At 42.5% G+C, this 27,336-nt stretch overlaps 1 protein-coding gene across 1 annotated transcript; it reads right to left on the minus strand.

Annotated features, from left to right (window-relative positions):
• Nucleotides 1-309: 309 nt before the first annotated feature.
• tmx3b (thioredoxin related transmembrane protein 3b) lies at nucleotides 310-27,005 on the minus strand. The gene is made up of 16 exons (XM_071915053.2): nucleotides 26,926-27,005; nucleotides 26,606-26,663; nucleotides 25,872-25,911; nucleotides 25,136-25,259; nucleotides 23,973-24,018; nucleotides 21,201-21,281; nucleotides 20,586-20,685; nucleotides 20,103-20,180; nucleotides 19,605-19,671; nucleotides 14,794-14,892; nucleotides 12,608-12,665; nucleotides 12,336-12,389; nucleotides 9,853-9,909; nucleotides 6,836-6,965; nucleotides 5,386-5,454; nucleotides 310-2,605 (listed from the first exon to the last, which is right to left on the minus strand). Exons 1-16 carry the CDS (start codon nucleotides 26,957-26,959, stop codon nucleotides 2,330-2,332), a joined length of 1,371 nt encoding a protein of 456 aa, XP_071771154.1. The 5' UTR covers nucleotides 26,960-27,005; the 3' UTR covers nucleotides 310-2,329.
• Between the last annotated feature and the right edge of the window lie 331 nt (nucleotides 27,006-27,336).

Raw genomic sequence — 27,336 nt, forward strand, 5'->3', positions numbered from 1 at the left:
CACGTCTCCATGCCTGACTCTTGCGCATTGTCATTCCCCAAAGAGAAGAAATAAATGAGTTTCACGTCAAGTAATGTAATCAGCCTCTGTTAAACCTAGATCTCCAAAAAATTGATTATATCTGCCATAATTGAGTAGACACCTCTACCTAGAATTACATTGGAGAAAGAAATGGCACATTGGAGAGGATACGTGCGATGATTGAAGACAGAGGGTGAAATAGATGTCTAAATGGAACATAGGCTGGTATTTGAGAGAGAAAAACAAAGCCTGTGTATATCAGTAGTAAAAAGACGCCAGTCAACAAGAAAAAGAGGACAATCTTTATTTCAATCTTTCAAACCAGTAATAAAGTGTGACAATCTCAATTCAAACCCAATGAGGAAGTTTGGCAGAGAATGGTAGGCAACTACAAAGACCAGAAGGCAAGGCGAGGGCATGGTTTCCATAGTGCAGTTTCACAGTAAAGATACAGATAGCCTCTGTATAAAAAAACAACAACAGGTGTGCTTAGGTTGAGGTGCCTAAGTCAACCAAGTAACAAGATTTACTGGGCTACAAAAGCACGATGAAATGAGCAATGGAGGAAAAACAAACTGGAAGCCATCTCAATATGCGGCTACACTTTTTAAAAAGGGTTATAAAGTGGGGTAAGGATCGCATTTCCCATTACCTACACAATAATAGCATAACGCCTCAAAACATTCATTACAATGTCTTAATAGTTTACTTGAGAGAAAGCCTATTATGGAAGCATTGCTTGCTCATTTCAAACTTAGAATTTGTTCCCAGCCCTGCACATTACATACAATGCATTGATGTTTTTGATGAGGATTGCAAAGCTAATGCAGACTAAATAATAATCCAGTGTACCCTTTAAAACAACTTGCCACTGCTGCAGGAAAAGCACTATTCAGATCCAACAGGTTCTATTCAGTGCATTTTTCAGAAGAATGACATTACACTGGGTGTAGCAAATATTAGCAGCGCTTGCTCTTTTCATGAAACAGGCTGACCAGGTGAATCCAGGAGAAAGCCATAACCCCTAAATGATTTCACCCATTACACACTTCAGTGACAAGGACAGGAAAACAAGATAAAGACAGATTTTTAAGCCTTGAGACAGTCGAGACAATGGATCGTGTCAAGCAGGGGTGCAAATCAATATTACGAAGGTGGTCCAAATATTTTGTACGCCCAGCGTTTGTCTCAGTGCATCTGGATGTAAACGTCAACCTGCCCGCAGAATTCAATGCAGCAACCAGTGATGGAGGACAGATTGAAACATGGAAACAGAGCCAGTCTGCAGTGATATCACTCCCGCCTAACCATATGAGGTGTTAAAAGCCACAGGAGTTATTGATGCGCGTCATGAGTGTCTGCTATAGGGGTAAGACACCAGTCACACAGGCTTTTCACTATGTGGTCGTGTTAAATGGGTAAAAAGAAAATCATTGTGCATTTGCCATACCCCGATATCATCTCCAGAGACACCAACGACTCCTCCAGCTTTTCCATCGGTTCTCTACCTTAGTGGACATTAATAGGTGTCTAGCATGAGAAATAACTTGAAATGCATGACTGTCCGGCACTTTGCATCCCCAGAAGAAGTCATCGTTTCAGGCAAAAACATACAATACAAAAAGCATTATTCATTTATGGCAGATTTTTCCTTCTTGGGCACTTCACTTCCTTTGCTGTCTACACAAGTCAATTACTGTACATGATAGGCCTACACTTGGGAGATTTATTGGGGTTGCGGGGTGGAGGTAAACAAAGGGTCTCGGCGTATTCATTTTCTATTCAACTTGAAGGCAAGACCATCTGGTTCTGTTTTTCTGCATTATCACAAATGGAAATCAAACTGTGGTAAGAGGAAAACAAAAGAAAAAACTCGACTAGGTCCTGACAAAACAAAAAAATATGATGTGGGCATTTAATTTGTTTCAGAACAACTATGTAACAATGGTAGAAAGACGGTACGTCACACACCATATGTGATAAACCAGCAAGCATTTGGTTGAATCATGATAATAAATAAACGGTTTGGTTTTAAGCCATCCCTTCTTCTCTGTAACATTATGTGTTTACGCTCCCGCATTAAAAAGGCTAATAGTTTTAAACGTGATTTGGATGGCTTCACCGAGCAGCTTACCTTCACATATGACACACAGGACTCAAAGAGAGAACAGTCTGTGCTAGGGGGGCATGAGGGGGAAGTGAGATGAAAAACAAAGAAGCAAAACAAGAATACGTTGATATGTCTTTGAGTTTCATGTCACTGTATTTGACTAGGCCTATCATCCTCCAACCGGTGGGACCCCCTGTGTTAATCCATTTTCTTCTCTTCGGGAGCCTTCTCTTCCAGATCCGGCTCCTCTTCCTCGTTCTCTCCGTCTTCGGGGCCCTCCAGCTCGACAGCGCGCCGCCGCTCCTCCTCCTCCTCCTCCTCTTCGTCGGTAAGGCCCTCCCTCTTCAGCAGATCGATGTCGTCGGAGCCGTCATCCGATTCGGCGGTGCAGATGCCGTAGCACATCAGACTAATTACGCCCAGCGGTAGGCCGAACAGGAAGCAGCCGAGCACCGGAGAGCTGCGAAACACCGACTGGAGGAGGAGGAGAGACAACGTAGGAGGAGGTAAAAAAAAAAAAAAAAAGTAATACAAAAGGGCACGGAGTACAGAGAGGAGAGGAAAGTTTGAGAGAGAAGAGGTGGTATGAGGGAAGGCCATAGGAGGGAGAGAGGGAGGGATGGAAAGAAAGAACGAATGAAAAAAACAAAAAGAAAGAAAGAAAGAGGATAGCAGGAAAGGACAGAGGAGATTTATGCATGCTGTAAGCACAATGTATAAACACATTCTTTCCCAGTGCAGCAAGCACCTCAGTGCTGACCGCAAGTTCATTTGCCAAAAACATTCTCATAAACCTGCACCAGGCATATTCTGGGCTTGTCTTGCTCAAGGACGCCCTCTCTATCACAGTTCCCTTTTAACAAAAAGCAACCTGCAATTTGACAAAATACTAGAGTTGGAACAAACCACAAAAGTCACAGTTCAGTACACATAATAATAATGGCTTCACTGTATGCTTTCGGTACAGCAAGAAGTCTCTACATTTTTGGGACAGCAAACTGTCGGTAAAGGAAAAAGTGTCAGTGTGTTTATCCCTGAGGAAAATTCTGATTCTTTATACGAAATAACTGCACAAAGCCAACAAGTGGCTTAGCTATCAGGCTGGAGTTATTCAAATTCCGTAGCCGTGATTAAAGTGAAACACGTCCCATTCACACGCGTGTCCGACGATCACATACCACATGGGAGGTTTTTTCGACGTGTAGCATTACACTCCTGCAGAATACACTGCCCCTCATCTCCTGTGGGCACAACTAAGCTCAAGTCATTGACGGAGTCATTTGGCCTTAATATAGCAGGGTGCAGCAGAGACAATGTGCCTACAAGGGGATATTCGGTCACCACTGCTGTCAGCCACTGAGCTGAGAGGAAGAGAAATATTCATGTTCCCTCCAGTCACTGCCACTGGAAGAAGGATGGTAATTGCTGGTGCTCTGCGATGCTAGATGAGGCAAAGATGGGTGTGCTATGCTAACACAGCCGGCCATGAGTCATTGGGCCTAATGTGGCTGCTTCCTCATGCTCCTGTCAGCCGTGCATTTAGATGGGCTCTCCAGGGGCAAGGTGATGGCTGCTGCCTATCTGCCTCATATCATATCATTGTCACTGTGAGCAAGACTAGCCGCGGAGACAGAGATGGAAGCTTGCAGCCCGCTAAAAAAGGGGAAGGAATAAAACAAAAGAGAATAGCATTTTCTTTCTCTTACAGGTGTCATTCTTCCATTGATTCCATGTCGATAGCAAAAGATTTTACTTGGCAAAAAACTTCAATAAAAAGTATTCCTAAAAGCCTTTCCTTCCTGCCTCGAGGTGACGCTCCACAAGTTGCTATTCCTGTTAGTTCAGCAGTTTTCACAATCTAATGTATAATTTTCCTTTGAAGCCCTTCGCGTCCCTTTCTAGGACAGCCTTTAGCTCACTCCTGGTTACAGTACAACTGCGCCAACCGGATGGCACGACAACACGGCCGTATTTACATTCCTATCACACCCTTGGTCAAATTAACACCAGTCCTCCCACAGAACCAACTGCTCAGGGTAAAAGAGTGGGAGGAGAAGGCACAGCAGCCTCCTGACCCTCTCTCCTCCCTCCTCATTCCACCTCCTCCCTTTTTCTCTCTCTCCCCATACTTTGTGTTTACTCCCTATATTCTCCGTTGTACACACAGTCTTCTATTTTGAATGTTGGTTGCTCCCAGAGGGAAAGTGCAGGGCGTTGGGGCATGTGCTTCACAGTGTTGCTGAGCTGGGAGCGGGTAGGATACATATGCTGTTAAATTGGCAAACAGAGTCAAGGTGACGAGGTATGGTGTGAAGCTTACCAATAACAGTTAACCGTAACAATCTGTGACATGTTATTACCCTGTTAGTAGTATGGTGAGCATACGTGGTGTGAATGTAGATAGAAAAAGACAATTAGTGCAGCGGGGCTAAAACAGATTTGTGTATCTTGGCTTGGGAACAAGGTTATTATCGTAAAACTAAACAAACACAAAAACTAGGTGTTAAAAAACAGTCATAAAAGTAATAAAAATAGTAATAAAACGAGACTGAAAAAACTTAAACTGAACAAACACTAACTAACTAAAATAAAAACAGACATGAAATGTTTTTAGTTTTTGTCTTTTTGTTAATGCACATGGTAAAAAAGAATGAATTTTGGGCGGAGAGTGTTTGGCTATTTTTACTGAACGTTAACTACGCCATAGGGAAGCGATATAATTTAGACTTGTTCGGCCACATGAGCACCTCTTGTTCTTGGAGGACGTGCCAGCGCTGCCGACGCCATCTGGGATTATTTTGAGCTAAATGGTCTTAATTCAGATTGCTGTTCAGATCCACTGGTGCATTTCATTTGTGCAGCATCAAACCAAGTAGTCCTAACTTTAAGTTAGATGAGGAGGTATTGAAAAATCTAATACATTGTGATTTATTGTTTCTATTACACAATATGTGTTGCGAACACATATAAAATACCTATTCTGAACCTTCTAGAATTATGGCATTCAAAAATACTGCCAGTACCACAAATAGTACTAGCTAGTACTGAAACTAAATAAAAACTACACTTTAAAAAAAACAAAAAAAACAAAAAAAAACGACCAAACCCACACTGAACACTGAACTAAAACCTATACTGAAATTGAAATACAAATTTAAACTACATAAAAATGAAAACTAAAATTATGATAACCCTGCTTGGGAAATAATATCTGTCTATGTTCTGCAGCCAAAACTGAGCTCTCACCAACTTACCATAATGGTGGACCGGGCATCAAAGGCCACGCGTTTGACCCTCTGAACGACGCCATCACCTCCGTACGCCTGCAGGGAGACAGACAGAGTGGTGGAGACAGAGGAGTTGGTGTTAAAGCCTGCTGGAGAGATGCCACAGCCTGCTAACTCTGTCTTCTTATGGGTGGCTCATGGTTCATACGTGGCTAGACGTGCCGTCAGTGTGCCTTGGTGCTGGTGCTTCTCGCCCTTCTCATGACGGCCGTGCACAAAACCCCAGCACTTTAGTATTGCATGCTATTATACTATCGGTGCTTCCTGGTTGACCACAAGGCTCTGGTGATAGTATTTTCATTGGCTACATAGAGCGTCATTGATTGACACTCTATGCATGTCATGGGGAGACTACATCACCACTAGCGCCACTTTTGTTTTGTGCTGCTATATTAAATTTCCCAGTAGAGAGAAGAAAATACCAGTTGAGTTCATCATATTACAGAGATGAAGCCTTTACAGAAGCTGTGTTTACAGGAGTTAGTTCAAGGGACAGATGTGTTAGCATGTCTGCCAACAGGCTACGGAAAATGATTCTGATTGGTCATCCGTTTCCTTTGCTTTCTCCACCCATTCAACAGGTTTCTCGCTTACGTGTGAAACCCTGGTAGACTCTGCACTGGAATCGGTCAGTAGTTCATGTTCCTCTCTGTACAGCCAATCCTGGACGGAGGCACTGCGGCACCATCTGCGTCGTTTCAAATTTCAGGTGGTGAACGACTTCACACGCGACTCCAGTGCGCCCGGTTGTTTTGGCCGCAGCTACGTCACTTTGGCCGCAAATACGTAAATTTGACCGTCATGTGCATTTCCACATGAAGCGTGAACCCTGAACCCTGAAGACACCCTATGCCAGCCACGGCCAGCTTGGGGTGAACAGGCTGACAGTGGCTGGAATTGGACTAGAGGAGCGTGGAGGTTTCTACTGCTGTTTATTTGGTGGGACCCGGTTTGTTTTGCTAAGCAAAAAATAACCCAGAAGATTCTTGGAAAACGGAGGGGACCTCTGGTTGTTTGGCTTATGGTTTCATACATCTGGTGACTTTACTGTAAATGCAGGAAAAGTGATGACATTTTTTTTTCCAGATGGCGCACAGATTAGTGCACACACGACAATACCAAGTCATGTAATAATCTCACACTGATTTAGAAGACAGAATTATTGCAGATAATCTATTCAAAAGGGACAAGAATATGAAACATGCAATATCTCAACCTGCAAAAAGAGATTGCAAAAATATATCTCATCTCACAAGAATATTTTCTGGGAAGGACTTAAAATGCAAGGCAACACGCTTGATTAATGGAGACTACTGGTGTGATTACAATGGTACAACACAAGGGAAAGGGGGGAGAGGATACACTGAACAGAATGCATAAACAGGGAGCATGAAAAGGAACGGGAGAAGACTCAGACCTGTGCGGATCCGTTCAGAACACTGTTGATGAATTGGACCAGCTGCTCCATGGTCTCAGTCGGCTCGCTGGGCAGGAAGTACTGCTCGTTGGATGTGTTGAGGATGATAACGGAGGGCACCGACACCTCGCTGAGGAAGAGCACACACACAGCTTTTAACCTTGTTAACCTCAGCACCTCAGACACAGCCATTATCAAAGTGCATCATTAGATGGGAACAAATTGTAGAGTCTTAAAGAACAAATTGTAACACAGAGAGAATACAATAGTGAGATAAACAAATCCTTTGTACTCAGTGCAACCTAAGTTTTCCCATGGGCATTCTTTCAAAAGGATTTTTCCAAGGAAAAAAAAGGCAAATGCAGCTTGGCCTATTTTGGAGTGTCATTTCTATCTTTTATGCAAACAGTGTGCAACTCAGGGGCTTTGTGGTCACAGTTAAAGAGACCTTTACAAATTACAGCTGACAAGTGAATCACATGGAGTCCAGAGGAGAGCAACTCTGCATCCATGCTGAGACACACACACACACAGAGGCACACACACACACACACACACACACAACATATACCAAGAAACACAGCAGTCCAGCATGCTGCATTTCAGCAGAAAACGAAGGAACAAAGACACACACACACATATACATACAGTACACACTTGAGCCCACTCACATACACAAATCAGCAGAGGAATTACACAACTCGGTTAGATAACGCACAAGGTCATATAAACATGCATTCCCTCTTTCACACGTCTAGTGCAACACCAAAGCCTGGCTCAGATAAGGAACCCTAGTGCTTAAACACACACAGGCACACTAACAGTCCATCACGGCGCTGCCACTTCACATCCCTGTGGTGTTGCTCAACCCTGCAACAAATTACACACACGCGCATACGTATCCATCACTGTCCCACTCCACCACCCAGTCGAGATCAGGACTACAAACACACACCCCTGCGCGGTAGAGTCATCAACGCCCCACTACTCTGCCCAGCTGAGATCTGCAATTGCACACGCACGCGCACATGCACGCCACACACACACACACACACACTGAACATGTATTCCATCTGACATCCAGCCTACTCCAACAGATGGCATCCATTTAAAATTAATATGGATTAGCCTATTCACCTTTCTGAGAGGAGACTACCGGGGGTTTTCCGTCCATACCGAGGGGGTCATATAGCGTACACCGGGGAGAGGCGAGCGTGTGCCATGCCGGGCCGAGAGTCTGCGGGATTTCAATCCAACCAAACGCTACACCAGGCGATTTCATTGATTAGTTCCTCCTCTCTGCTTGAAGGTGTTCTAATCAGTGAAATCACCTGCTGTACTGTTTGGTTGGAATGAAGTCCTGCAGGCTCCCGGCTCTCCATGGCACACGGTTGCCTCTCCCTGCTGTACACAATTAGAATTGGCAGAAACGGTATCTTAGTAATCTCTTTTGGTCCGCCGAAAATGTCTGCCATGTAATATTTACACAGAAATAAGAATTGTTTCGTGTGAACCGCGCATGAGAGTTGCTATTGTAACTCATCAGCTTCTATCAGAGTCTAGTCTACAGCACCAATGCTCATTTCCACCACATTACCTACCACAGCTTCTAAGTGTACCGGTCAATTGACCATTGATTTGTATGGTAATGCCCTAGCTATTCATTCAAGCTCTGTCATTACAAGTCTTGGCCTCGCTCGCGGACTTTTCAGTCACCTCGCATCTCTTCCTCTAAGTTTTTCTACAGACCACAATGCATTCCATATAAGGGGTCGCAACATTGCTACAGCGATAATCCCACGTTTAAACAGAGACAGAGACAGCCTCGGAGTTGGAGTGGTGCTTACGGTGTGTGTATGCGCGTATTCATGAGTCTGTGTCTATGAGCCTCTGGTGAGAGCGCGGGCAGCCTTACGCCAGATAGACCGCTGCCAGAACACAGTAATCTCTGTGATGACGGAGGGAGGGATAAAAAGCCATCAGATTTATTTCCATGGCCTTCCTAAGGGAGAGGATTAGTGGACATTGACAGGCCAGGATTTCATTCCTCAAAGGAGGGCAATTAATCCTGTGCTGCAGCGGCCAAATTCAGTCCCGTAAAACCCGGCGAAATACATATTGTATGTACTCATGCAAAATTAGGAAGGCTAATCACCTCTTTTATCCTTAAATATAAACACCGCCTTTCTAATTTCAGCTATGCACCGGGAGTCTGTCGGTTGAACGTAGTCATATTTCCAATACAACATCGACTGTAATCACTGACACACTTTTAATTACACAGGGTTTAGGAGAGCATGTCTGCCATAATCTGCCTTATACAAACAATAACATACTGAAATTAAAATAATATCCTGCAGCAGCCTATAACACACACACCAAATTGTACACAGACACACATAATTAGATACTGTATGTTGGTAGACAGAAGACATTCTCACACACACACAACCGCACCAACACACACACATTCACACACCCACTGCTATGGTCCTGCTGGCCTGTAACGCCGGCAGGGTTCCGTCTAATTAAAAGTGTGGGATGTCAGTGGCAGGGCCTCTCCGAGCATGACACCCCAGCAGTCGTTCCCAGCCTGGCCGCGACGCTAGCAGGGCGGCTCGCTGCATCATTAGCACTGCTCTCCGACAAGCTATTACAGCACAGCACCAGTATAACTTTAATCCACGCGCAGCCTTATCCTTAAATTCCTCATATATTCCTCTCACTGTCCTGCCCTCGCACAAGGATGATGTGCAGGAGCTTGTGTGTCTGCGTGGTTTTCGTATGTGTGTGTGGGCGCGTTGGAAATTGCCAAGAGCGCTAAACTGAAATGACAGTCCGTCTGTGTAATCGACGGCTCCATGAGAGAGCATCTTTAACGGCAAGAGCCGCGGAAGTCAGTCAGCCCGGACGTGGACTAGTAGCCTGCAGGAGGCAACCTGAGGTAGAGAGGGAGGACAGAAAAGGAGGATGATGTGGGGAAGAAAAGAGAGGTAGGCCGGACATGGGGCACTCACCCCATGATCAGGCTGTTGATGTAGTCGTTCCCATCCATGTGGCCGAACTGGAAGTCTCTGCGGACGCAACACAAATCAATGAGTGAGAGAAACAAGTGCGTCCAAATAAACATACGGTACAATAAACTACGCCAGTCTTTCTCTCTCAGTGGAATGCATAAAACTAACTTGAATTCCTCCTTCCTCCACAATGGTGCAGAAATGTGAAATAACACTGAATGGAATCACACGCTCTGACTGTGCTCTCTGAAAGGAAATTGGGATCACATTTGTGTCTGTTGGAAAAGCCCCAAAGCTCCGTCCTATGCCTTCTCCTCCTCCTCATCTTCTTTTTCACTACAGAAAAGTCTCGGGTGATTTATCTAAACGATAAGGCAGAGGAGGAATTCAATTTGTATCTCATTGTACTGCACTGTGTTTGAGCAGCAGAGTGCATTGTGGGTAGACTTGGGAATGGGGGTTGCAGAAGTCCTGGGAAACCGGTGACTTCCACTGAATGACTGATTATGGGGGCCTTTACATATATACATCATATTCATACTGAATCATTGCCGCATCTAGCACGTTTGTCCCCTGGGTGCTAAACAATACTGCCTGCGCTGATATCAATGACATGATTATGAAGAGACGGAAACATATAATAAATCCACTGGATGAAATATAATATCAGTCTGGGTTAGTAATAATCTGGCTGACAATATTGGGCCAGACTGGGAATAAAGCCCCTCAAAGAGTCAGCTTGTCACTTCCGCACTGAAAGCTACAGTCCAATGAAACAGTAAGTTATGCATCTGCCATAGCTGGAAAATGATCTACATACCCAAGACTAATCTCTGTAGGGTACTGTGGGAATATATGGATCTGAGATTAAGGCAAGTGTGTGAAGGCTTTGAACATGATAGTGGTAACGATATTTCTTTTGCCGTCACTGCTTTGCTCACTCAGCACCTTAAAGATGTCTAGGTATGTTTCCCATCATATCCATCTTCCCTTTCCCCGTCCCACTTTTCTCAGCGCCCCTATGTGCAGCAACTGCCGCATAAACGCAAAGATATAATTACTGGTGCAGAATTTAAGCCACAAAATACACACCCACCTACCGACTCTCTCTCTCTCTCTCTCTCTCTCTCACATATACACACACACCTCCCATAATTCAATGACTAGTCCCATCTCAGATCTGCGAGATTGCATTTATTGTTCTGTCACAATGCTACAGATGGAGGGCGAGCTGAATGCCACGGCATTTATTACTGCATCAAACTGTGCTCACTCATTCAAATGACAGTCATCATGTATGGTCTGCTGACTCCATGCGCTGCCTCCACCAACCACGGGGGGCGCCACTCGAGGGTGTGACCGTAATTACAGCCTCTGCTTAGGTGTGTCAGAACGCCGCAGGCAGCTCTGATCTCAGTCGGGATCTCAGAGTCTCGAGAGTCTGACATCAAAAACAAGACTAGGTAGCATGGCAGATAGTAGTCTAATTGATGATAGGGATCTGTGTAATTCAATCAGTCCTAATGGGGCTGCCTGGAGAGGGAGAAACACTTTGATTGCGGCGATTTCAGATACACCTCTTCATTTAACAGCAGCGCCCGGTCTGATGAATGAACTAGTCAGCATTGGGGCATAGTACAGGACTTGTGCACAACATAATGATGAAAATTCTTCATTGATCCTCACAAGGAAATCTTTGCACTTGTCCCCCGTGCATAGGGAGGTCAGAGGTCAGGCTCAGCTGGAGCTTGTAGGGATTCATCTGCCACTCCGGCAGGGCGGCTTGCAGACAGAGGGGATTGAACCTGGGCCCTCCAGTTAAAAGATCATCTACCTTCTCATTAGGTCAGCCTGTTGCACACATACTTTGCTCTGTTTATGCTTAACATTATTTGGGTGTCCTGACTCAATGTGCTGAGGCGCGTACCGTATACTCGCGACATCATGGATTTGAATCTAGCTTATGACCTGTGTTGAACCATGTCATCCATCCTCTGCTACTGTATACTGTCTAGTAGCTTTAATACTACTACTACTACTAATAGCAACAATAATCATTATCATTGATTGTATATGTGTTTCTACATTTTAAATTCATTTTGTTTTTGTGCTCTGAGCCTGGTTAAAATCAGTCCCTCTCCAGTGAAAGACCTGGTTGAACAAGACAGGACATAACATGAGCAAGCCATCTGCCGTTGTTATTGTGCAATTGGAGTTCTACCCGGAAAACAGACAATTATGCATTAATACAAGTTGAACCAACCGAGTTTTGATTGACAGCTGAAAAGAACACCTATATTTGGAAGCTGACATTTTGCATAATTACCTTTCTACTGAACCTCGATGAAAACAGACGTGCCCTGACAAAGGTATAAACTTGCTGGTGAGTAGACAGGCGGTGTTCCCTAGTGAGTGCACCATCCTAGAATAAATGTATAAATTGGATATTCATCTTTGACCTCCTCGCATATTCCGTGCCTTACCTGTTAAAATGTTCTCTGTATTCCTTTGCCACCCTCTGAATCAGGGTCTTTAATCTAAAAGCAAATGAGAAGAGAGTGAAATGCCACACGAGTTTGAGCCTAACCTTTTTTTATCCTATGCCTGCAATTTGTGGGAAGATCCAAACAATAACATCAAGTCTTATCTTTATTTGAAAGCCATGCACTTAAATGTCACTATGGCGGTTACCATGGGAGTGTATGGAAGTAATTTATATAGGAGCCACGCTTTAATATTACAGTTTTCTTTGTACCTGCCACTCTCCTCTGTTGGGTCCTTCTCATCAATGACTGCAATCGCCACCAATTTGCCTGTGGTGGCAGACAGGGATTACAAATCACAATCACACACCAAAAAAGCGGAAGAGAAGACAATGGCAGGGAGATAAAAGGCTCCGCCGGAGACACATTGCCTCTCAACAGGGTAAAGTAAAGAAAAGGCACCAACAGAGCTTTATTCATTCATCACTCAAACATTAGGCTAGCTAAGGCTTTCTTCTCGGTTTAACAGGAAACAAGTGGTCACTCACTGGTGGAAGGGCTATTTTGGTGCAATTCCAAACCCAAAGCCATAACATGACAAATGGGTCTATATAAAAACAACTGTTACACAACTTAAAAGGACTATGTTATTCAGACTTGTGTGGTTTGAGGCTAGAGCCCCCTTTGTTGTTGTGATGAGAGTGCTAGCCTGCCCCCCGGTGGTCACGGATAGATCAAGGGGGTTCTGCAGGAATGGTTAAGGTTACAACATGTAAGAGATACTGTATTGCTTGGTATCATAATTACAGTTATAGTTAGAACTTCAAAAACAAACACAGCCGCTAGTAGCGTGGGGGGGCTCAACACATAAATGCAATGTTATAGATATAAGGGTCGCAGGGTTCAAGAGCTGGGAATACTTGGGAATACTGGGAATGGGGATGGGAATACTTAACAGAGAGCTATTGGCACTCACAAATTTAATTCACATGGACATCCATCCAATAATCTATATAGATCAAATGTCATGAAAACTGTTTAAGCAAATTCATAGACTGGCTTATCATGACCATGTTCTTTATCTAATTGACCTTGTTTATTAGCCATTTGTGTATCTTGCTCCACTAATGCTATGCTGCATGTTTGAAGCTGATTGGCCCAAAATTTAGAGAGCCTTCTGAAAAAAAAACTTTTTAAAAAAATGCAAAATGATGGGAATTAAATATGATGTCCTCTGTTGGTCCAAAAGGAAAATCTGTAGAGCATGGTTAATTGGATATGGGCAGCAGGTTTTGTGTGAATCTGACATACAATGTGTGAGATATGGCCTTTAAAATTTGAACATCACTACAGCGCCCCTTTAAATGCCTTTAGACACAAGAATGCCAAGTTTCATACTGATTTCACAAATGCACTTGGATCTACGAGCTTTACTATGCCATTATATTATTATTAAGTCATAGACCACGGCGTCTTTAATCAGTCACAAACAAACTTTATATTTTGACTAGTACATAGTCCTAGAGCATGTATGACAAAGCTTATGAAATGTCATCATCCGAATTACAGGATATAAATGTTTAATTATAGCGGCCACTATTGGATGATTATAGAATGTCAATGCAGACAGCTTTGTGTTTGGTCACGATCTACCTCAACTTCATTGGTTTATAGTTGCCATGTTGTTTATTCGATTGAGCCGTTTTATAGACCATTTGTGTATCTGGGACCACTAATGCTATGCTGTCAGTTTGGTGTAGATAGGCCAAGAACTGAAAAAGCCTTAGCGAAGAAACAGTTTTTCAAAAAAGCCAAATTGGCAGAAAATCTATCATGGCGGACTCGGACGGTCCCCAAGTCGTAGAGCCAGGACAGCTCAATATGTGGACCAAGTTTCATGAGAATCACATTTACAATGTGGGAGTTATGGTCTTTTAAAGCATTCTGGATTGGGTATATGTAGATTGGGTATGTGGAAGAAAATTGATTTAAAAAAATTCATATTACTAATATTTGTTATTTAAAAAAAACAGTATGAAGCAAAATGAATGGGGTTGAATGTGGGAAGCTATGTGTATAGTACCTAGGCACTTAAATTTAATATGTTGGTCTCATGTGATATCTGAAATGTTATCTATGTTTAGATTGTGTAAGACAACATTCAACCTTTTTGAGGAGTTTGGTTGCCTAGGCAATAGGTAATCAGCCTATAAAAATCTGCACTAGAATCCACGCAGTTGATGCTCACAATTACCAAAAAATTGTTATTATGGGTATGATAGGTAATCGTTGATCTGTCTATTACAGGCACGTTTGAGAATAGCAGTGCTCAAAACAGTAAAAACTCAGGAAAAAGAAAAGAAAAACAACAATGGGGGAAAGGCAATTTGAGAAGAGAGAGCGTATACTATAGATTTCACAGAGCCTGAGGCGATGACAACTTTTATGCATACTGCACCTGTTTCGCCGAGCTCATACAGCGTAAAGCCATCGATCTGAAGGTATCCTTGGAAGCGCTCCTTGTTCACCCAGGATGACAAGCTACCATCCTCGTACTCTGCAACAGAAAGACATTATCTTACAGGAGGAGAAACACAAAACAGCCCCTCAGCATTCAGTACACAACCTGTCTATATTAAGTGAAGCTGAATGGTGTATTGATGCCTGGATTGTAAGAAGATCACAGTGTTTACTACCTGTTTGCACTCTAAGGAATACAGAGCGGGACACAAGCTGAGCATTCATTGACAGAGGTCATTTAAAGATGGAAGGCCGGTCAAAAATTGTTTTGACAGAGGGCTGCCTCTGGGCAAAGTGGTCAGGGAGGCTATTTTGGGGCTGAAAGAGACACTTTCAACACAATGGACTGCGCATAGGAGCGGGCAGACTGGGAATCAATCTAGGTGTAAGCATAATGGTTCCACAAATGGTTGTCAAGACATAAATGAAGGAACATTTTTGTCGGTCTGACTCATCCACATTGAGCGTGTTGTGAGAGATGGTTGCTATTTATGCAATATACAAAGCAGGTTTTCAAAACCATTAAAAATAGGCTGTAATTTTCCATTTTCCTATAAATGCAGTGCATTTCTGTCTGGGATGCTATCTGGTGGAATATCCCAAAGCTCACCTGACCTCATTCCCAGAACCATTTTGCATTTGTGGCTTAAAAAAAATCAGAAAAAAAAAAAAAAACACAGAGACACACACAAATGATTCTCCACAAAAAATATTCATTTTCAGGAAACAGTTTTGGCAGATCTTTCCAATTTTGCAGGGAATGCGTGATTCCCCAGATGCAACGGGAAGCCAATCACAAAAAATAAAAAATATCAGCATTGTTTCCTGAGTGTGAACCACATGTTGTTTCTACCCTGACATCTGGAAGCAAAATGCAAATGGAAGACAGTTTCAGTCCCTTAAGGTACAAAGAGCGGGTACCGAGGCTGGCTAAACGAAACTATTTTCTCTGCCCGAGAGCGGCTACAGGATGCTCATAATTGATGTCAAACGTAGCCCGAGACCTCATTATGACATGTTAATAAGTTATCATGACCTTTCTGCTACCATTACAGGAATTACAAGAACGCTGATGACTTTCACATAGATCTTAAGCCGCAGGTCCCAAAGGAGCTGGGAGGCTAGGCTACTGCATAATACTTAACATGACAACCTGGAACACGCTTTTAAAACCCCAAGGTCACAGCATATAATAGCATTAAAGCTCAACTGACCTAAATGCAATGTGAGCTACTTGCTATTGTGAGGCAAAGGCAAAAAAAAAAGCCTTGTTGTTAAGGGTGCTGAGTCAGTCAAATTGGTAGACATTCCAGAGAGTTCTTTCCACAGATGTTCTGGCTTTACAGACAGCAGGCAGCTGCCCGGCTTTCTTCTCTATCCCTCAGTAGCAGAGGAGGGAAAGTTGAAGCCCCCATGCTGGGATCGCACAGCCTGATGAACCTCTACACTGACTGAGCCTCCTTCACCTTGAAACAAATTAGAGCTGCTCTCTTCCAGGGTGCCCAGCCCCGCAATCTCCATACTGCCCTACAGGAGCCTGTCAGCCCAGAGTTCACACAGCGGGAGGCAGGTAGAAAGATGAGGGGCAGGAGGGGGAATACAAACAGACAGTGGGTGGAGTGAGAATGATCCAATGTCAAAGTTTGAGAGGCGGGAAGAGGCAGCTCTGACACATTTCAAGGAGGAAGGTTAATGGCATACAAGACTTCCAAGACAATGCAAATAGTGAGGAAACAAAACCAAAGCGGAGCAGCAGAGGAGAGAGGGAGGTAAGCAGACGGAGAGGGGGAAGGTTATATCATCAAAGAGAACTCAAACCGGGTAAGAGGTCTGAAACTAGCAGAGGTCTGGGTTCATTCAGTATGTACCACCCAGATCCAAGTGTTTAACAATGACAGAGAGCACAGTAAAACAACAACAGCATATGTTGCTTTCTAACAATATATAGAAGAAAGAATACCTTTAGGATTGACACTGACAATGCTTTGACTAGCTGCCAAAAAGACAAAAGGTGCAACACTGCTGGATTACGGGTGCATGTCGTACATGCTGGTACATGGGTGACATAATGTGGGAGGGCAATACGGCCAACGGTTATGACCAGTCATTACACATTTCATCACCATGTCATCCAGATTGATTCTGTCTTCTTTGCCAATTCAAATCACCAGTGAGGTGAATATTGTCCACCTACATTGCCTCAAAATGTCACCCGTGTGTCATCACCTTTAGAAGTGGGATCTCATCCTGTCATCACATTCATGGAAAGTTAATCAGCCTGTCACTAAAGCGCCTCCATTAGCATATGCAAACTAATTCTGCCTCACAGCTGGCTGCATTATGCACCTTTCCATACAACTGGTGGCAATGCCAAACCATAAACCACTGAATGGCTCTACAGAAAGCCTTATGATAGGCTTATTGTGTATTAACATAATAAAACATGTTTGACAGCAGCTTGCTTGGTGAGGGATTTCCAGATAAAACATTTGCAAACAGCAAGCAAGCTAACAAACTACCCAACTGTCTATTTTTGTTATCATTACGCCATATAACAGAATTAGCATGTAGTCCAGTAGCTTTCACAGCACATAGACTTGCCTGTGTAACAGTCAAAACTGGGCTCTTGAAATGCACTACTGCTGGTCTTGTGTGCATGTTGTAGCAACAGTAACATTACTAAATTGTGCTCCAGCTTTGTAGAAGTCTGAATCTGAGCATTTGAGCAATTAAATATGCATGAGCCTCTGTGCTGTACTATTTTATAACAGGATTCTCCAGAATGGATGGTGCTGTTTGCGATGTGCAGTAAACCGATCAAAGCTTGACAACAATATGTCAAATGGCATTTACACAAAGCAGGAGGCTTTATTTGGACAGAGTGTGGCTTTGCTCGCTGGCATCCATTCTTTAAACATAACAAGTAAGACCTGCAGAATGAGAACACGGAATGTGTGCTGAATCTCTAATAAGTGTTCTGAGGCTGCATCTTCACGAGGATAAAATACATACAAAATACAAATAACAGGGAGGATATAATTAAAGTGACTAAAGTGAATTCTGGGACCCACTAGCCACTGTGGCTGGTGAATGAAAAAAAATAGCTTCCTATGATGGGAATACACCATACAGCCGATGGAAAAACAAACCCTGCCAGACATGAATAAATGTCAGTGTGTATCATAACATGGTGTCATTCGGTATCTATGCAAAATGTTTCTCAGAAGTGTAGCCAAAATTCCACAGATGTGAAGTTCCGGGGAGAACATCATGCAAAGTCAGAGTGTCACAGAAAGCCATATAAGATGCCTCAACCTTATTTAACTGAGCTGCTCTCGGCTCATTCTCTGAGCCAACATGCCTTCAGTGGATGTTCAGCGAGACCAATCCTCTGAGCAACACGGCAGAGCACAGTTGGCAAGAAACTAGATACTGTGGACCACAGGTAAAATATGCCTAGACTGAACACAGGGTACAGCCAAAACGCCTTCTCTGATGCACACTGGAGAATTCTTCCTGCTGTAGGTAAGTGCTCAGTGAGCTAAATAAAGTCTGATTATTTATTTTCACCTATTATATTCACCTAAAAGATGAGATTCCTGATGTTACAAAAGTGTTTTTTTCCCCTCATACAGTTTCTAATGGATTGAAGGGAAAGTGAGAAATCCACCATGTGAGGAAGGACACAGTCATGTCATTTTGTATTGCTCCTCGCTTTCTCAATCCTTGACGAGCTTAATATGCTGTCACCATGGCGATGTTAGCCATTCAGAACATCCTCCGTATCCGAGTTCTTGAGGACTCTCTGGAGTGTGGAGTTTTTGTTATCAATGTCTATTGTGGCGACCCCCTTCTGCTGAGATTCTGGTGCAGGAAGCCCCCCTTCCGCAATTGCCAGGTGGAGCAGATTGACGTGAACTGGCAAACAAGAGAAAGCCCGGAGATGGATTTTGTCCTGCGGGCCTTACACCGTGCACCAGACCTCCCTAACAGCCACTACTGGGGCCCATTTGTGTTGGCGCTGTGCCTGGATGCTCTGCCTTTCCGCTTCCGCCTCCCAGAACAAGTCATGAGTGGCAGCAAAATGCGAGACATCATGGAGGAACGTGGTGGACTTACACTGCTGCGCTGAGGAGCTCTTTACTAGAAGGCAACAGAAAAGGCAGCTCCTCTAAAACTCTGAGGCAAAATTGGATTCTTTGCTGTGACTTGACTGCTGCTTCTATGATTCTATAAGACTTGGCTGCGTCCCACTCAGATGTACAGTATATACACATTACCAGCTGTGCGCTGGTTTCTTTGGCCTGAAGTGTGGTTTCCCACGCCCACACAGTCCAATCCATCCACCCTGGCCCGCTATGTGTGTCCGCCCAGAGACAAACCACCACAACATCACTGGCCTGACCACACATACAATAGTAGGCAGAGCCCGGGGTACTTTATGATGGGCCAGGCACACCATAATTCACTGTGGTGAGAAAGATAAAAGAACAGGAGTTTTGACTGGAAAATGGGAGAACAAGTCTAGAGAAAACAAGGCTCACAGAGAAGAAGAGAGAGAGAGAAAAGGGAGAAGAAGACAACGAACAGTAGACAACATGGCACCCTACCCTTGACTGAATTAGAGTGGCCCATTTTCCAGGGAAACAGATTTTCAGGTCAGTTTAATATAAGAAGACAACACAGCACATAGACAGGGTAAACCAGAAATGTAGGCTATGTGGTTAATAAAAACACTCCAATACTCACCATCATAGGTAAAGTAAGCCCCGTCCTTAAAGACAACGACTGCAGGAAGCTCTGGCAAAGTCACTGACTGGTGAAAACACATAAAATGCGTAATTCAAAAACAACTTCCATAAATCCTCCTTTACTTTTTTAATTTATGTGCACCTGAAGCATATGGGACAGGGCTGTTGGCAGCAGGCCATTGCAGCAAACTGTGAACCTCATACCAAGAAATATTGCAAAGACAGCAGGCAAGCTTGATGTCTGTGTGTGGCATTTAGAGGGTGATAGTAGTGCTACCAGAATGACATTTCTTTTGTTTCACTTCTGTCGAGAAAACTTCAGAGGACTGAAACACCTATTGGGTGCAAATTATCCATTTCTTCATTAACATTTTAAACGTGGCATCTTGAGGAGAATGAAACCTGAAAATCTCCTGAAATTATTCCAGTATCTTTCTGATATTTATTTTTAAGAGAACTTTTAAGAGACAAACAGGACTCGTATTCAGCACCTTACCTCTGGCAAGACGTCTTCTGAAGCCGAGAAGAAGTAAGTATAGACAATGAGCTCTGTTGCCACGTCGATGTACTTCTCCTGCAATGACAAATGGGTTTTTCAGTATTTCAGCTTCGCAGAATAGCGTTCAATAAATCTGTGTATAACAACTTGTCAAAGCTGTTTGACTAGCAGGTATTACAGGCAACCCACTCTTCATTCAGAATACTTGGCAACATCAGCAGGAACATCGCCTCTATCATTCAATCAATATACAGCTTCAGTGTTGTGGCAGCTCTGCTACATTTGAGTGAATAACATAAAATAGCATATGTCATATAGTGGATGCTTTTATCTAAAGTGCCTTACAGTACTGTGACTCCATACATTTCTTATATGTTTGCCCTCAAACTAATATTTATATGGTGGCCCCAGTGGCCAATAAAATTCATATGGCTTTTCACTGACGCTTGATTCACTGCTGGTGAGATAGATGGTACCTACTTTGAGGGGAGACTCTCCGCCGACATACACAAAGAGCACATCATGTCGTTTCATCATGTGCTCAAACATCTGCTTACTGGGAAGTGCCCGCACTGCTGGTCTGGAGTGGGAATAAAACCCACACGGGTTATTTTGTTTCATGATTATCAAGATTCAGAGTAAAACCTATCGGTTCAGATACAAGTACAAAAGCAACATTTGTGTTTGAGTCGTTTATACAGCACAAGACTGGCGTACAAAGTCCAATAATTCAATAAAGTTTTTCCCTGGTTGAGTAGTGACTTGTGTGCTTGTGGCTCCACCCAGTGGGGATTCAATGACTTACAGTCCTCGACTCAAATCAGAGCCAAGCTTTTGATCAACTCCTCCGTCATGGATCTAGTTTGATTTCCCTCAAGGAGGAGAAAAACTGTCAGCCTAAATTGATACAGTGGCTTAAACTAGAAGATTGGTGGCAGAAATTCAATAAGCTATGAAACAGATATGGCCTGCATTCATGAGCATGTTTGCATGGTTCATATCAATATAGAGCCTATTCCTGTTAAATAAGGTAAGGTCGACTAGGTCTATCCCTTTTGAGAGAAATGCGTCATTAAGGAGAGTCCTGTGACTTACCCTGCCACCCTGTTGGCAAACTCTATGATATCATCTTTTGTCCTTGGCCCCTTGTAATTATAGGCGAGATCGCCCTTTAACCTGAGAGAGAGGGAGAGAGACAGATGGTCAGTAAAAGAGTGAAAGGCTGATAATTTCATCGCAATACCATTCAGCACCATTCAATGTTTTACGCCATTCATTTTCTGAAGAGTGCTGACAGGGAGGATGAGACATTTGCGTGAAATAAGAAGGCGATAGGGAGGAATTCGGCCCTTTAATTACTTTGTACTGCATTTTGTGACAATACACTTTGCATCCAGGAAATTGGTTTGTCAGAAAAACTTAACTCGGTGATGAACAACCGCAAAAAAAACAGATGGCAGGAGTGGCAACGCTCAAACTATGAAATGTCCCAGTCATAGCAGGCACCGCTGCTCTTCTGCAAATTAAAACTCAATGCCTAACAACTGAGCATGGCAGCAACAACCTGTTCTCAGAAGAAGATGTTCTGATGGGAAAGCTAATCCACCAGGAAAAAAGTACTTCAACGTAAAGGTCAGCTTTCCAATTGAAATGATCAAATCTTCAGGTGTGAAAACAAAGGACTGTCCCTAATGGAGTTCCTTCCGAGCATACTGCTTAACCCAAACCCCCGCAACAAGCAGAATGCATTAAGGAGTGATTGCTAAGGTTGCATCAGCCCACAGGGCCTAATGAACTCAGGGGGAAACAGAACTCTAAATCAGTCTCTTTCCATCACCAGGGGAGGTATCATGTGTTCTTCGATGGATGTTTCATCACTTGCTTGGTTTAATGCGATGAACCCTGCCGTGATCCTATGGCAGTTTCCCAAATGAGCTTGATGAAACTAAACAGGGAGTCCATTATGACAGTCTGCAGATAAATGATTTTGTTTCTAATATATGGAGGAAACACTGCCATGTCTGATGATCATTTCTCTCAAGGCACCATGAGTTCTGCCGTTGTGCAGCTGGTGTCTACCCAAATTCATTCATTTTGTTAAAGAAAAAAAAAAAAAAAAGTCACTTGCACATCAGGAAACAATTTGTAATGAGGCACATTGGGGAAATCAGTTGAAAGAGTTCACAAATGGAAATAGACCAAACTTGTGCTAGCAAGTGTAGCAAGTCTACACTTAATTAATCAATAGATCTCAATTTAAATTTGGAAATTTTGAAAAACATAAGTCACATAATGGGCAAAAAATTCCAATAAAAGTTGTATTGTGAAAGCTTAGATAAGGAACAACCTGATTTTTAACAGTTTATGTGACATCCAGGAATGTCTGATTTAATAAAACTAGCAAGTACAAAAGGGTGTTAACACAGTTTGTCATTTAGTAATGACTTAAGGTATTAGCAACAACACCTTATTCCCTTCCCTCCTGACTAAGTCCTCTAAGGGCATCTCTATAGGCTAAACCTCAAGGGAAAATACACAACAGTGGGGACAAGGCTTGTGAAAGATGCATAAACAAAACATTAAAGGATAAGGCTGGTGTTTTTTTAATGCATTTCTTACTGTCAACAAATCCTATGAAAATAACAAAATCCAGCATAAATGTCTCAGCAGCCACAGAACCCCACTGTATTAAAAAACTTATTAAAAACACGTCAAAGAGCCATGCCGTTGCTCTGGGCAACATATTTCATCATCACGATGCACCGGGCCAGCCGACTTTTTCCTCAAACAACTTAATAAGCCGACCGTAAACACGTTTTCCATCTCAGGAAAGTAGTTCCATAGCACCGAAAATAGTCCCCATCGTAATGAAGAATTTGTTCCCATTTGAATTTGATTTGGTAATAACTACAACAGCCTGACTTTTCATGGTAACAGTTAGCGATTTTTTAAATTGAAACTATGTCTTTGTGAGCTGTATTTGAAGGTTTTTAGCTTACAATTAAAAGAGCATGAAAGGCTAAAAAGGGTACGTGGGAAGTCGGAAAGTAATGGGAGTAGAGCAAACGCATTGTTGATTTAGTTATTTTCATAGGATTTGTTGACAATAAGAAATGTATTTAAAAACACCAGCCGAAAGTCAAACGAAATGAAAAATGACTTTTTCACCTTGTGAGCTGATTTTTCATGCCATAATAAACACCTAATTAACAATAAATGACAGAAATACAACAAAATTGTATTTTCTGGTATTTTTATATCAAAATCCCATTACTTTTACTTCCTGGAAAACAGTGCATCTTTAATGGTGACCTCACCGTGTACCAGGAGGCGTAGACAAAAATTCCGACCAATAAAAGCATCACAGATTAAACAATCCCGCCCCTCCACCCCTCCCATCAAATAAAACTGCATTTCTCCCCTTAACTGATATCCCATTGGTTTACACTTTTGAATGATCTCTCCCTGCGTTATGTCCCGCCCCAACATCCTGTTTCAACAGGAAATACATCACATTAAGGAAGATGCTCTCAAAATGCCATTTCATTTTGACTTTATATATATATATATATATATATATATGTATATATATTTATTTTTATAGTCACACTGAAATGAAAAATGACTTTTTCACCTTTTTAGCTCATTCTAAGTATCATACCATACACTTATTTAACTATTTATGCCCCAAAATAAATTACAAAAGGCAGTTTCATTGTGACTTTTAAACTGCACTATGTGGTTTTGTTCAGAAAATAATAACTTAAATAATAACTTTTGGCATTTCAGAGGTTCAAATTTCTTTCCATAAATTACCCAGAGCAGGTTAACAGAAGTCTATTAGGGAAAGTTAGGAATGACACTTACAGTTTTATTGTAGGGTAGCCACGAACACCAAACTCTGATGCAATTCCTGCAATACAGAAAACAAAAATATTATCCCAGACACAAGTGTAGCCTATGTTTGAGACTTTACATTAATTGCCTGGACTCCAAATCTTGAGAGCCATCCTTCTCTGTTGCAACCTGCTTATGGGTTTTGAGTAACGTCTTAATTTTGGTCAGAGGGTTAAGTCCTGCAACTGGCGCTGGAACTTTCATCTGGTTTCACATGATTAAACAAAGAAAGAAGCTTTAAGTCAGCTGGAGAACAAAAGGTGAATAGAACGCTTGTAATGCAGACTCGGGGTTTGGGCTTTAGGAAAACATTGTCCTTGGTGGAATATAAGCTTGACAAGATTTCACACTGTGAATCAATGGGTAAAAAGAGGAGTAACAACAGAATACTTCTGAAGTACTGTATACTTGAATGGCAAAGAACTCTGGTCAAAATATAAATGGCAATGACTTCTTTTTTCATGACTATAGCATTTATGATCTTGAAAGGTCAGCAAGCTAGCTAACTATCTTATCTAGCTAGCTATAGGCTAATATGGCTAATTTGAACTCGGAAGGTCAGCTAGGCTAACTAGCCAACCTAGATAACTTACTATGGCTAGATTGCATTTTTTCAGTTAGTAGCGAGGCTTTGTATTATTAGCTTCCTCCTCTCCTACCCCTTGCCTTTTTCACTGGGTTTCAGGCTAAAAACTCTACTTCTTTGGCTCCGCCCATTGAGGTTTAACTCAACCAATGAGATTATTTCTGCCTCCAGAGCAGCTCTGCCTCTGAGAAATGTTTGTATATCCAAAACTCCAATCTGCATTTTTATTACAACTTGTTGTTGACATTAAATTTGCAGTTTAAATTACACAAGTCACACAAGTCTTCTTCTTCAGTTTCTATTTAACCATTATGAGACAAATCTATAAATTTGCCCATATTTTTCCCAGTGTACCGTTTCTACCATTACACCATCAATCCCTGTAACTAGGCTTACACACATCCTGTAGGAACGAACAATGGATTGGATCAATGTGAGTCTTTTTCCCCCAAGCACATAAGTCAATCAATCACTGGCAATGTCATTCAGAAAGCTAATGAGGTAATACTGAAAGGGAAGACTGTGATGTGCCTCATCATTTCCTCACCAGAGTAAGCAGTGGCGTCCATCTTTCCCACCCGGACCGGCGACCCGGAGCTCTTCAACTCGGCACCAACGTCGTACCAAACTGGCTCCAGCTTTTTACAGTAACCGCACCATGGTGCATAGAACTGCAAACAACCGGCAGAAGTGAAAAGATATTTAGGTTATGTGCTTTATGTCAACATATCATCTATGTTTCATCATTATATATAACCATACATAGAATAATATCATTTCTAATCATATAAAAAACAATAAATAACCATAAATAATCATAAATCTTTCCAAACCCGAGGCCTATGTTTGCACCTGTATCCCTGTACTGTATGTACTGAAGTGTGTGTGTGTGTGTGTGTGTGTGTAATAGTGACCCCTGTATAACTGCTTTCACTGTAATCATCACTGTCCAGCACTCACACTCGCTCGCCCCATCCAAACTAGGAGTGTAAGCAGCTTTTGGTGCTGGAGCTAGATTTGCTCGCGGGCCCAGACACAAACTCTGGTATAAACCCCTCCGAGCCCCCTGGCTTTACCAGACATGCATGACTTCTCATTCACTAAACAAACACACAGCACAGTCTGCACACTCCCTCGGACCCCCGCCCTCCTTCATCCCACCCCTACCGCCGCCGCTTCCGCAAGGGATGAGCCGGACAGTGGTGGAAAGGACGTGGAGTAAAGCATAGCTGAATGGACCCAGACTCATTTTTGTGTGTGTGTGTGCAAAATGTCAGACTCACATCAACCAGCCAGACATCGTCCACTCTGGTGTCTTTAAATCTGTCGAAAAGGAAAAAACAATGAATGATAGTTTGGATATTTTAGCCAATACTAGGCTCTGAACTTATCCTCGCCTAGTTACTCATATGCCTTATATAGTGAAGAAGTCAAATTACATGATGCACATGTTACACGCTGAACACTGGGGGAAAAAATGGCAGACAGACATTGATAACAAGTACATCTATTCAGGAAACTGAATTATTATTTGTATACAGTGCATACATTTGCATAAAGACACCTCCCAAAACACACACACACGCAAACACACACACACACACAAACAGAAACACATTCTAGAGGCCTAATTAGTCTCAACAGACTTCCAACCATAGGCATCCAAATAGACAAGAAACCTGATCTAAAACCAACATCACCCTACCCCCCACTGCTTTAAACAACCATATTCTGTGTTTTTTGCAAACATGTAGCCCTCAGAAAATGTTATGTGAACTTCAAATCTATTAAACCTTCAATGACACAAGCCCAAGTTAGGAAAAAAAAAAAAAAGCCCAACTAGCATGGTTGCATTTTTTTCCCTCAGTCCGCTGCAACCGTAAAGCAGCATGCACTGAAGTGAACGCTGATCTCCACCCCTCTGCAACTGTTTTGGCGCCTTTGATGTGAAGTTGCTACATGATTATGTTATAATGTGACAATCAGGAAGCTTCATTATTTAACCAGCATCACTTACGTGTCATCTAGATCTTCAACAATTGCAAGCACCGTGGAACTTAGGAAAGCCACTACAACTGCAACGGTAAAAGAAACATGAAATCAGATAAAGTACAAATTGTCATAATATGAACAAGAGCATAGTAACAATTCTGCAATCCTTCTTCTGCCTGGAACCTCATGACTGAAGCATCACCAGCTAAGCTGTCGTCCTAGCTAACTCTGCATGAATTTGCTTCACAGTTACAGTAACAGGGTCTTTTTACGCCAGCTGTACACACGCTGCAGTTACATACATAGTCTTGCATTAAATAATATAATCTGAAAAAGTGTATGTACCTGCACAAATGAGGGAAGCTTTCACTTCTGCCATCGCTTCGAGTGGAAACAGCAAGCAGGAAATACAGGCAGCGGCTAAATCCTCCTCTTCTGCGCATGCGCGGGGTTACGCAGCATCCTGAAGCCTTGAGGCATCAGCAGCTGCATTGATGTTACGTTGTAACGTTGCAAAGTCATAATATTTTCGACAAACTTTCTGACAAAGGTGTATTTTGCATGTTTTGTTTTTGCAAAAGATGCATTCTGTTCACATTATTTGGACAGAGTTTGACACACTACCATAGGGAATAATGTGATGTGCAGTGGTAGAAAAGCTGTATTTGCACAACTATTTTACAATTCTATGTTTAATAATGTTCATTTATTATTCTTTATACTATATTTATTTAAATTAGGTCTACTAGGTTGAAT

The sequence above is a fragment of the Centroberyx gerrardi genome, chromosome 22 (assembly GCF_048128805.1).
Source record: "Centroberyx gerrardi isolate f3 chromosome 22, fCenGer3.hap1.cur.20231027, whole genome shotgun sequence".
Lineage (NCBI taxonomy): Eukaryota > Metazoa > Chordata > Actinopteri > Beryciformes > Berycidae > Centroberyx > Centroberyx gerrardi.